The sequence below is a fragment of the Petromyzon marinus genome, chromosome 26 (assembly GCF_048934315.1).
Source record: "Petromyzon marinus isolate PM22_M1 ecotype Great Lakes invasive population chromosome 26, UKy_Petmar_22M1.pri1.0, whole genome shotgun sequence".
Taxonomy (NCBI): domain Eukaryota; kingdom Metazoa; phylum Chordata; class Hyperoartia; order Petromyzontiformes; family Petromyzontidae; genus Petromyzon; species Petromyzon marinus.
Window position 1 is genome coordinate 12,366,747 of NC_133692.1, and position 12,864 is coordinate 12,379,610.

The window sequence follows — 12,864 nt, forward strand, 5'->3', positions numbered from 1 at the left end:
CCATAGGGCTCATTGCATTTCGGACCAACACCACCTGACCAGTGAATTAAAACATGTACACCTGGCCCTCAAAAGGAATGGATACTCTGACCGTACCATCCGCCAAGCTGTTTCTCCCTCCATACAGAAACAACCACTTGATACTCCGATGAAAACCATCACACTACCATATATAACAGGCGTTACTAAAAATATCTCCAAAATTCTAAACAAACACAAGATCCTGGTCCGGTTCAATACAGTATACAAAATTCGTGATCTGATCCCTTCCGTAAAAGATGTCATTCCTGACTTACAGTACCCCGGAGTTTACAAATTGATCTGCACCTGTGGTGACTGCTATATCGGGGAGACGAAACGACATGTCCCTGACCGAATTCGCGAGCACAAATCAGATTTGAAACACAGCAGAACGAATTCTTCTGCCGTAGCTGATCACTGTTACAACACTGTGGGTGATCACGATATAATTTTCTCCGATACCAAGGTTCTTTGCAAACCCACGGGTTTTTATCAGAGATTTGTTCATGAGGCAATTCAGATTTATAAACACAGATACAATTTCAACCGAGAGGATGGTTTCAAATTAAGCAACCATTGGAAACATGTTCTGAATAAAACCAAACATTAAACTAATTTTCAATGGTACAGTATATTTTTTCAAGTAGTGGTATCGCAAACTTTCGCAGCTGCTTAAATTCCCTTTTCACACCATCAATGTGTAAACTCCCCCCTCCCCACCTCGCCGACCTGCGCACGTTCACCCCCCTCTACACCGTTCATCATGCTAAGTCCGCTAATTAAATGCTAATTTTTATGCTAATTCCTTTGTCAAGGCGCTCGGTTTCCTCTCACACAGCTTAAAGGTCGCGGTCTGAGCTTGGCTGTGTTCACTCCAGCGCTGTCCTCTAGACAGTCTGGTCCCTTCACCTGATGAAGGCTACTTGTGTTGTAGCCGAAACGTCGTGATTTTTCTTGTTTTATTTTTTTACCTACGTGACTTTACCGAATAGAACCAAAGAGTATGGATCCTTGCAGTCACGAAAGCTTTAAATCTAGAATTTGAAGTCTGATTTGTAAGGAAAATAAATAATAATAAAAATGTACACGCACGATTCACTGCATGCATCATTCATATTATCAGAATACTTATTTATGCTTGATGAATCTGATGAGCTATTAAGCTCTTTTTCACGGATGTCTAGTAGGGGCAGGTCAGAACGTTAAGTCATTAATTTAAGAATAAAGTTGAATTGATGAATGTACATCCCGATCAAAAAAAATGAGCCCGACCCATGCACAGCTGTGCGAAGGTCAAACTGGACCACAGCCGGACCAAGTGATGAATTCAGGGAAGGCACTCACCTCTCCAACCATGCCATTCCACACGCCCTGTATCTTCTTTCCATGCTTCCCGTTTACCACCAGGTAAAGGTCGTAGGTGAACCTGACCGTGGTGGAGAGCTTCCTGAGGATGTCGATGCAGAAGCCTTTGCAGCAGCGCTTCACGTAGGGGCTCTTGTCCCCCGAAGTGCTGTGGGAGCCAAGAGGGAGACATGCACAGATGACGCGAATCGATAGATCAAATCACGGTTAGCAGTTATGTACACATGTATGTTGAACTTCTTTCGCGACGTACGTAGCCAACCGTGCTAATTGGCGGTAAAGGGGGTGGGGGGCGGGAGGGCAACAGAAACTAAACACAAAAAGCAGTTTTCAAAGAATGAGTTTTCAATCTAGATTTAAAAGTGCATAGCTCCCAGTGGCTTCCTCATATCTGGAGGAAGAGCATTCCAGATGGACGCAGAAGCGCATCTTAAAGCGCATGATGTAGTGACTGTCTTTGTTCGATGGCTAGCCAAAAGCCGTTGCCACGATGATGACTGGAGTTCACATGATGGTTTATGCTCCTTAACGAGATCAGCAAGGTATTGTGGTTCATTTGTGGCAAGCACTTTGTGGGGAATGTTAGAACTATAGGCTAGTAGATAAATTATCCTTTATCTAAGAGTGCACAATGTTTTTTTTATGGACACGTGGAATGGCAGTAAATTAATTTACAGTGTATATAGCGTCCCCGTTTAAAAGTCGATTGTTGTGATGCAGGATAAAGATTACAATATAACGTAAACAATTGTTCCTCATAAATTAGAATAAAATATTGTATACATGAATTAATTAATTACATTAACTGATACTTTGTTCTCTGTGGTGTCTTGGCACCTGTTCAAGGAAGTCTGGTTAGGTGACACGGTTAATGTATGTATATATGTTGAACTTCTTTCGCACCGTACGTAAAAAACCGTGCTAATCAGAGGTGCAGGGGGGGGGGGAAGAACAATAAGCTAAAGATAAATTCTCACTTCCTAGTTAGCTCAGCTAGTTTTAGTTAGAAAAAATCAGACTTACACGCACCGAACTAGATCAGTAAGACAAGACACTCTGTCTATGGATATGATATTATGCCATGTAGTTTAGATTGGAAGGTATAATATTACATTGTATAGTAGTCCAGTTTATAGCATAGTTATTAACGCAATACAGGACAGAGCAGCGCACCTATCCTATTCCTTTTTTCTTTCCTTTTTTCTGTGTACCCGCCGCCACCCTCCCGCGATCCGGTGGTGGTGCTGGGTAACATGCTAATTCATATGTTAATTCCACCCACACAGCTTAAAAAGACGCGGTCCAGGCTTGGCAATGTTCACTCGAGCGCTGTCTTCTGGACAGTTCTGTTTATTCACCTGAAGAAGGCTACTTGTTTTGTGGCCGAAACGTCGTGAGAATCTTATTTTATTATGTTTTATTTTTATTATTTTATTTCCATTCTACGTGACTTAACCGAAAGAACCAAGAAAATGAATCCCTGCAGTCACGAAAGCTTTAAACCGAAATTTAAGTAAGTAAAATTCAAGTTGTACATAGCGCCAATCACGCAAGGCCTCATGGCGCTTTACAACACAATCCCAGTAAAAACTCTTAACATTAAAGCAAAGAGGAAAACAACACCTACACAGATAGTTGTGCAAGATAAAATAAATGTGTTATCAGATGAGCCTTAAAAACCTCGACTGACATGAGCATCCCTAATGGATTGGGGGCAAGACATTCCACAAGTGAGGTGCCCGATTATTGAATGCTCTATCGCCCATTGAAGGCAGAGTTGTCCTTGGTACCACTCAGGTGTCCGGATTTGGCGGATCTAAGTTCCCGGACAGGGGCATACGGTTTCAGCAGATCTCCAAGATATAATGGAGCTAACCCTTTCGTAGCCTTGAAAGGACCAAAACAAAACATTTCAATATCAATAATTAACAGTAACCAACTGATTGAATAGGTGTTGCCAAAATTACTGAAGCCACCACACCTCTTCATCACTTCATCACTTCCCGTATTTTTTGCAGATCGCTGCGCAGCCAACGATATCGACTGGCGGCGCTCCATCCCCGTGGCTTTAGGCTCTCCTCCTGGCTGCTGACCTCTGCTTGCACAAATCCCATTAGGTAGCCTGCCCCTATTCCTTCGCGTACACATGCTCGACCGAGAGCAACCAATTATGCACGAATTCCGTCTCCATTGCTTTTGCCCTCACGCTTCATTCAGAATGCACAAGTTACTTGCCTTGCCCTGCCGTGAAATTCAAATGATTTTTGCATTTACTTTATTACAAACAGAAACAAATTCATCTGCAGGACCCTTTTTCCAGCGTTAATATGATAAAAAAAAGAAAATGCTTTACCCTTCATGTCAATAATACAGGAGATGTTAAGATGTTCAAACACCAAATAGACACCTATTGCAAGGCAACACGTTTGGACATCTTAACACCTGTATTATTTCCAGAAATGGTAAAAGAAACACATTTATACACATAGTATATTTTTACATTCGTGTGGTAATGCTCATTCAGAAATTCAAACAAAATTCTAATTGGATTTCAACAAAATTCTGCAACGGCCCCGTATGAGTAAGGCTGTTATTCGTCAACAGTTTGTTAACTCTACAAACGCAACAATTTCCACTGACCGTATGTTTCACATGGGTCAACTCGAAACCTCGCGTGGCTTTAATGCGCAATATGTTACAGGCAGTCCTTAACTTATGAACAATCGCACTTATGAATACCCGCACTTACGAAACATGAAGAAATATATATTTTTTACATTGACTTAAAACACAAACTCTCACTTGAAAATTGAACCGCGGAATTATTTTGTCCAGCTGAATGATCCTCCGCGAGATGTAATGAGTCAGCCTCGTGCCGGGAGTGAGTGCTTGTTTATGGAGGCATTTAGATATAGTAGATTACTGTTACAACTTACGAACCATTCGATTTACGAATGGGGCTCAGGAACTACAGTAATTGTGTTCACAAGTCGAGGACTGCCCGTACTTGTAAACACCAAACGTGTGAAAAAAACGGGAAGTCGGGGCAGCCAGGGAAATAGGGGGCAATGGCTGCGAAAAGCAAGGGTGGGCAGAGTGAGTGGAATTAACGGTGATCACACAAATACACTTCGAGCAGCAGGAGAGACTGAGGATCATGCAAGGAGTGACAGATTATAGCAATACAATGGAAAGGTTTATATAAAAAGAGGTGTGCAAAAGAGGAGGGTGATGAGATGGCTGAGACGGTAGGTCGGACAAAAAGGAAAACTAAACTATTTTTATTTTACTGCGTAAGGCCCACTAAGATATATAGCTCTTTTTCAAAAGTGACCTGGCCACAATTGATAGCCCAACAAAGTAGCTTATCACGTGGAAATTTATAGCAGCCAAATACTCTGAACGCACGTTGATTGTAAATGTGGAGGGGAAAACCGGAAGATCCAGAGAAAAATCCACGCGACCACGGGGAGAGAGAGAGACACGTGTTTAAAGTACTGGGAGGCAGCAATCGGGGATACACTGGGAAGAGAAGGAAGAGACTGTGGAAGGGAAGGGGGCTGTATGTGGGAGGTAAAGTATGAGCCCGGAAGTTTGGGCTCCCGAACGGCAGGAATTTAAATGTCAGGTTTAAATCCAATTATTAATTCGAACTGAGAAGATGAGGATTATTTTTATTCTATTTTACCCCGTGCGTGGGTTTATATTCTCGCGTACACACTCACACACTGTGCTCAAACAAACTCCGTTATTGAAATTCATTAAAACTCATCCGGCGCGATGACATGCGTACGCTCCCCTAAAAAGTTTCACACCGAGTTAAATGTATCTGACTGATCCATGCCAAGTATGCCTCGGCGTGAACGTAGCGAACTCGAAGCTGGTAGAATAGAGCCATTTGCGGTGGCGGGTGTCGGGAGGTGTGAGCGAGCGACTGCACGACAAGTACGGAGGAGCTCATTGTTAATTGGAGCCAATTATCAAGGTGAGGCGGAAGGAAAACACATGAGCTCAAGGAAGATGCCTGGATGTATTCTTGGCCATCTGCGATAGGAGCTCCCGGCAAGGACACGCAAAGACACTGTTACGATGCTTAGCTTGACCTGCCCTGTGGGGCTTGGGACGTCGTGTAAGGTCCTTACATTTTTGTAAAGTTTAGCACATACCACAGGCTCATCGAGTCACAACCTAATGTGCCATTGATGTTATTGTTATTTTGTTGTTGATGCCCGGGGCGCAGAAAGCCAAATTAAAGCGCCACAATGACTTTTAGGCTTTCAGTGTCAATGCTCGAGGCTCAAGGAGGCTGCATATATTTAGCAGTGCATTGTGGGAGTCTACGGAGATAAAACGATACGCTCTCAGGATTCTTGGGGTCCACTACTCGCGGTTACCGAACGCAATGCAGTTTAATTCTATATATTGTACATTCTTTAGAGAGCATCAGTACTGTTATATATCGTTTTATTAATGGGTCTGTTTGGCTAAATTGTAAGTTAATATGCAAGGTGGGCCAGGTGATACGGAGGCATCATTGGATACTTGAATCTATCTGTGCAGAACTCTGAGTGTTTACGCCCCCCCCCCCCCCCCCCACTCATGCATGCGTAGTTTATTCTCTGGGTTCTCTGCTTTCCTCCCAAATGCCAAACACTCGTATAACTGAGTGTTTGCAAGAATGCAGAACCTCCGTGATAGAAAGTCTACACACACACACGTGCGTGGGGCCCTCCCAAGTGGAAGCGCCGATTATATCATGGCCTGTCCATTGTTTGTCTAAGGGAACTTTGAGTAAACCAAAAATAATGAGAAAAAAACATAAATCATTTGCTGTGAAAATTAATACCAAATCCTGGATACGTGTAGTATTTTTAGCACTAATGACAAAAGGGATATTTCAAAAAGCATGTTTTTATAAAAATATATATAATATGTATGTTGATAAAATGTAAATTCTTTAAAAAAAGAAAGAAAGAGATATCCTCCTCCATCAGATGATTCCAAAACCGTAGCCCAAAAGAACTACGACTGGGCTGTGTATGTGTGTGAGTGTATGTTGAACTTCTTTTGAACCGTGCATAGCCAACCGTGCTAATCGGAGGTGCAAAATATATTACTGTTACAAGGTGCGTCAGGTGCTGCGTGTGGGCCGCTATGCTCCCCTGTGCTGATTACAAGGAATGTATTTCCTTGCGCAGTTGTCGAGTCCTTGGTCCGTATGGAGTGCTCCCCCAATAGGCTCGGTTATTAGCTTGATTCTAAACCTACACGGAGTTTTCCTCCGCTGAAGACTAAACTTTCCATTTAGTTTCAGCAGGCCTCTCCGTACAATAGCGACGGTCTGATCTATTAATTTAACTTGCCTCTTAATTTGTCAACAGTATTTAGAGTGCACATATCACTGCATATACAAAGTAAAATTAGAAAGCAATGCTTTCAAGCATACGTACAGCTTTAAATGTTAAATGAGATTTTAATAGCATGCTATTCCATTGGTAGACATCATCTGAACGCATTAAATGTTAAATATTTTTTATTTCTTGATGAAAAAAGGATTTTTAAAACATGCATTAAGAAAAAAGTGTCACCTGACTGAATATGTTTGACATCTGCCATGTCCGCACGATTGCCGCCTTTTGCTGATGAGCTGCGCACGACCGAGAGTGTGCAATATATTATGACGCTGTGTGATACGCAACATTAGTGAAAACCCTCAATAAGGTAATGGCGTGAATAACCGTGTCAGGTTTCACGGACTGCCACGTAAGAAACGCAACACGAATGCATAGTCAGTTTAACACGTAGGCTTTCCCGACCAATATTATCCATAATAAAGGTTTTTTGGGTTCGATCACGTAAATATAAATGTGTCGTTAAACCCGCCACCACCGGACAGCCAATTTGTACTCAAATTGTAAATGTTGTGGTGTTACTCTCCAACACACCAGTGTGCTGAACTAATAACAAATTGGCATGTTTTGTCAGGTGGTGGCGGGTTTAACGACACATTTATATTTACGTGATCGAGCCCAAAAAACCTCTATTATGGGCAAATGCATAGTGCTTATATAACACAACGTCATGGCCATGATGAGCTCACGCCACAGCTAGGGGGGCTATACCAGGATTTGATAACGTGAATTACTACTTTGTTATACGTCTTATTAAAATGCTCTCTACCATAAGAACGTGGAATTTCCACCACTGATGCAGGGTAGGGATCACAGATGGAGATGAGTGCTACCTGAGGGTCATCTGACTTGGCTGTACAGCATAAGAGATGCAATCCACACGTAAAAACTCACAAAGGGCTGTGCTGGAGGACCATATATTTGTGAATGAATAACCACCTCCCATACAGTCTTTTTACATAAAAACAAAACATTGTTTAAGTCCATCAGCCGATGGGCTTTCCACACCAAAATTATTCAGAATAGCAAAAAAAACTATGATCGCTATTGACATTTCAGCTTACATCAGCAGAACCAACCTGAAATGCTGCTGCGGTAGTATGAAAGAGGTTTATTTATCAAAGCGTATTTTTATTTAACCGTGATTCTTCATGACAGTGCATTATAGGTTTCATACGTAATTGTTTTTTTGCATAATTGTTACTTTAGAACAGGGATTGGTAACTAAAATAACAAGAAGGGCCATTTTTTCGAATTCGGTGAAAAAACCCCTCAATATTTCAAGATTCGCAATGCACATGGTGAATTGTAAATGTTGTTGTGGGTTTACTCTCCAACACACAACCGGTGTGCTCTGCTAGTAATTAATTGGCACGTTTTGTTTACGTGACAAACCTTACTGATTGGCTGTGTCGGGTGGTGGCGTGTGTAACGACACATTTATATTTATGTGATCTAACCCAAAAAAACTCGATTATGGACACATGGTGAATATGAGCCGGTGGTCCTTAATAAATAACATCACGAAGCAGTCCTTAAAGAGCTGGCATGCGGCTCCGGATCCGCAGGTTGCCGACCTCTGGCTTAGAAGGAGTGCTCTTAGCTCAACAAGGCTGACACCTAATAATGATGAAGATGAGACCCAAAATGCAAAACCAATCAGAGTTTGTTTCTAAAAAAGCAGCTCAATAATGTTGGCCGGGGAATCCTCAACATCATCACCTTTAACACCCGTTTAACATATTCATCTGAAGATAAAAACAATTGCACACGAGCTCTGTCTGTCCGTCTCTAATGGGATGGGCACAATAACACTAGTCAAAATGATCCGTTATGAATCAAACCACAGCTCAACGTTGTGTAGTTGTTAGGAAATTACGGAATGAAACATGGTCCAAAATTAACCAAAGGGCTGCCCAAAACCTGGTAGAGCTGCCTTGCTAGACAGGGTGAGCCCTCCCCCGAAGAGCGGCCCTGCCAGGCAGGGTGTGCCCTCCCCAGCAGTGTTGCCCTGCCAGGCAAGGTGAACAGTCTCCGGCACAGCTGCCCTGCTAGGCAGGGTGAGCCCCCACGGCAAAACTACCATGCCAGGCAGGGTGAGCCCTCCCAGGCAGAGCTGCTCTGCCAGACAGGATGAACTCTCTCTCCCCGGCAGAGCTGCCCTCACAGGCTGGGTGAGCCCTGCCCGGCAGAGTTGCCCTGCCAGGCAGGGTGAGCCCTCCTTGGCAGAGCTGCCCTGCCAGGCTCGGTGAGCCCGCCCCTGCAAAGATGCCCTGCCAGGCAGGGTGAGCCCTCCCAGGCAAAGCTGCCATGCCAAGCAGGGTGAACTCTCCCAGGCAAAGCTGCCCTGCCAGGCTGGGTGAACTCTCCCTGGCAGACTGCCCTACCAGGCACGGTGAGCCCACCCCTGCAGAGCTGCCCTACTAGGCAGGGTGAACTCTCTCCGGCAGAGCTGCCCTGCCAGGCTGGGTGAGCCCGCCCCTGAAGCGCTGCCCTGCTCGGCCCATGGTCTCATCGCGGCCTGCCGGCATCCTGTGCACTCGGCGGTGCGCAAGTGCTCCCGCTATTGTCGCTTATTAAACACGTCCGAGGACAAACACGTGTCAGAAAGTTTGACAGAATCCATGAGTATTTTTTATATATATATAAATCTCGGATTATGCTCATCAATAAACGCTAAGTTCACAAGAAAAACCTGGATTTCTTGCACAACGCTGTTTAGCAGCAGCTTTTAACAAAGCTTTGGTCGGCCTCCACTCACATTTGGTGCTGTGTATTGACATGAACACTCAAACCTCCACTAAAATTCAATCAAAGCTGCCTTTTTGAAAATCCATTCCCATCTGCCTCTCTTCCCTACTGATGATTGCCTACGTCCCACTCTCATATTGCTGCCTCGATGGCTCGGTGCTTATTTGAAGTAGCTCGCATTATGCCACATTCATGTAGCTGTTGCCGCTCACCTGTCTTTACCTCGTCATGTGTTCCCTCTTTTGTAAGAAATCAAAGTTCATGTGTATGCGAGTGAATAAATCAGACAACCTCAGAGCAGTGGTCAGGGTCCTTGAAGCTACGTGAAGTGTAGACTCTAGGCCGTTACGTAAGGCCAGAGTCATAGTGTAAGAAAGCATCGGCTGTGGGCTTTGTATCGGTCTGACACGAAGAAATGCGATGCCAGCGGCCTTGAAGCCACTGCAGGTGCTATAGGTGTGGAGATGCCAGCCAAATGATCTCATAACAGCTCTTGGGTGACAAGCGGTCTGACCACATGGGCTAATAGTAATGTTAGGGGGGACATGGGGCAGGCAGCCTCATCATGACGGAAACGTTGCCAAAACTGTGGGTTAAAGACTCAAAATGGCGGGACGCCGTGGGGCTGGAGGCGCCGAGATGTGGGGCTGGTGGCCAGAGACTGGCGCTTGTAGAGACGTGCAATTGTGGGACTAAAGCCGATAGATCCATCAGCCATGGAGCTGTTGGCCGAGTGTCACATAGTCATAGAGGCAGGGGACTAAAACTGCAGGGCCTCTCAATGTACAACCACGGAGCCAAAAGTTATGTTGCTTTATGTCTTATTCATTTCATAATGGAATTAAAATTCTGCTATGGGCATCATATCACTGAACTAAGACCTATGTAAGCAGTGCATCACCGTGCGTCAGAGAACAGTCCATGGAAAGTGATATCACAAAACTAATTCTGAGATCGTTAAAGTTATACATACAAGGGGCACTGCACTTCCCTATGCTACGGAAACGTTAGCCTCTTGGTAAAAAAAAGAAAACAGATTTAAAAAAATTTGTAAATTCACAAAGAGGAAATATTCACAAAGTGTTCAAGCAGTGACCATACGCGAGAGTGCAATTGAGAACCTGGTTTAATCACTGATGCCTGCCCGGATTCAAACCCAGGCTCTTTATGGTGCCGTCTCAATACTCTGACCTACGAGTCACAATGCCCACATCTTGCATGAGCTGCTTTAAAATGTGCAAAAATGTGGCTGGGGCAGCATCGTTCATTCACAGGGGAAAGTAAGATGTTGTTCATACATCACAGGGATCTTAAGCACATTGGCCACAGGTATTGCAACTGTGAAAACAAAACAAAAAAAGACTTAAACTAAAATCGACGAGAAAATAAATTGTAAGCAATATAGGCATGCAAAAAAACATGATAAAAATCAATACCAGGATGATGGCGATGCTTTGTGTGTGATTAAGAGAGGCACACAAGTGCTATTACATGCAACCAGAACAATGTGGTCACAGTTAGTAAACGGTAGTCTTCATATCCATTTTCCCAAGGCCAGCTGTGATGTCATCAGACCATCAGTCACCCCATTCCATTATCCTGCCTTTATTGCCAGCAAGGCCACATTAAACATAAAACTTTCTGAACGGTATAAAGTATAATGTTCCTGCTTCGGCGAACTTACATGATGAATTACAGGATAGCTCACAAGAAATGGGACGTTTGACTGCCGCCTAGAGGAAAGAGAGACCTTGACATTGTGGACTTCGTCAGGAAATATTGACGCTCACTTTGAGATGGTCTTAAATATCAGCGGCAGCTCAAGTTGTTGGTGGAGGTTTTATGGTGCGATTGTTTAATTAATCATGATAAATCTGCAGTATGGTAAAATGCCCACAATTAGATGTAATGCAGTAGTGCACGTACAATTAATCGGTAGTGCAGTAGTGTACCTCTCACAGTAGTCAGTAGTAAACTAATCCTCAGTAGTATGACTGACTAATCTTATTAGTCAATAGTACTTCTGACTAATCCTCACCACCAACACAATGACTGTTATCCTCACCACCATCACAATGCAATTTGTACTTAAGTGGCATCAAAATGAGACCAACTCTCGAGACGCTGTACAGACCAGCGGGCTATTTCTATGGAGCATAGGCAGCAGCGAGTGATAGGCAATGGAAAATAAGATGTCCTAACGCTTGGACCTTAACTTAGGCAGGGATTCAACAGCACGGACAGCAGGGGAGAGAGAGCGACCTGCAGCGTGTACAACATTCTTTAGCAGATGTCGTGACGGGTACTGCAAGATCCGACCATGTCCATCCAGTGCTCGCCGAGCTGTATTGGTTTCTGGTTGCCGAACGATTACATTATGAGGTCGCAATCATTACACACAAAGTGCTTACCACAAATGAACCACAACACCTCGCTGATCTCGACAATTAGCATAAACCATCATCACGCGAACTCCGGTCTTCCTCACAGCAGCGGCTTTTGGCTAGCCATCGGACAAAGACGGTCGCTGTATCGCATGGCACTTTCAAATACGCTTCCGTTGCCATCTGGAACACTCTTCCTTCCAATATTAGGAAGCCACTGGAGCTATGCACTTTAATATATAGATTGAAAACTCATTTTTTCGAACTGCTTTTTTTGTGTTTAGTTTGGTGTCCTTCCCCTGCACCTCTGATTAGAACGGTTGGCGACGTATAGTGTGAAAGAAGTTCAACATACATAATACATAATCCCACGAAGAAACGGGTGCATTTTCCCCATCCGCACCACCCTCTCGCCCCCCATCAACTCATGCAGCAAACACAACGCCATCTCGTAGTTGATGCACACACACGTGTGCAGACCGTACATTTACATAAAGAGTGCATGGCTGTGTACAAACTCTTTCCAATCACTGGAGGAATTTCTCAACAATGCGAGTAAACTCGATATCGCACTGCCGTCGAGGTCATGGACAAAAAGAGTAAGCAAACAAAAAACATCGACGCACAAACAAGAGCTCCTCATCAATTTACAACATCAAAAGATAAATAATCATCAATACTCATCATGCAGCAAGGCCATCACGAAGGTGCCATGTCTTCCAGACACGATCTGCAGTAATTTCACAGGAGTCGGCGATGTTGCAAAGTAGTGAGATGTGAACTACCTCGCCTGGTATACAGGAGGTTGTGGGCATAGATCCTGACCCTGATGCCTGTATATTTGGAGTTTGCATGTTCTCCCCGTGGTCACTTGGATTTTTCTGCAGTCCTCCGGTTTTTCCCTCCATATTTACCAGGGAAGGCCCACTGAG

The 12,864-nt window shown here is 44.0% G+C and overlaps 1 protein-coding gene across 1 annotated transcript in view; it reads right to left on the bottom strand.

The window, feature by feature from the left end:
* The window catches only part of LOC116946279 (glutamate receptor ionotropic, NMDA 2C-like), a 287,976-nt gene that overhangs the window by 103,470 nt on the left and 171,642 nt on the right, over window positions 1-12,864 (bottom strand). Inside the window, exon 7 of the mRNA XM_032961325.2 lies at window positions 1,366-1,534. Within this exon, the coding sequence (XP_032817216.2) occupies window positions 1,366-1,534 (169 nt within the window). The remainder of the gene's footprint in view (window positions 1-1,365; window positions 1,535-12,864) is intronic.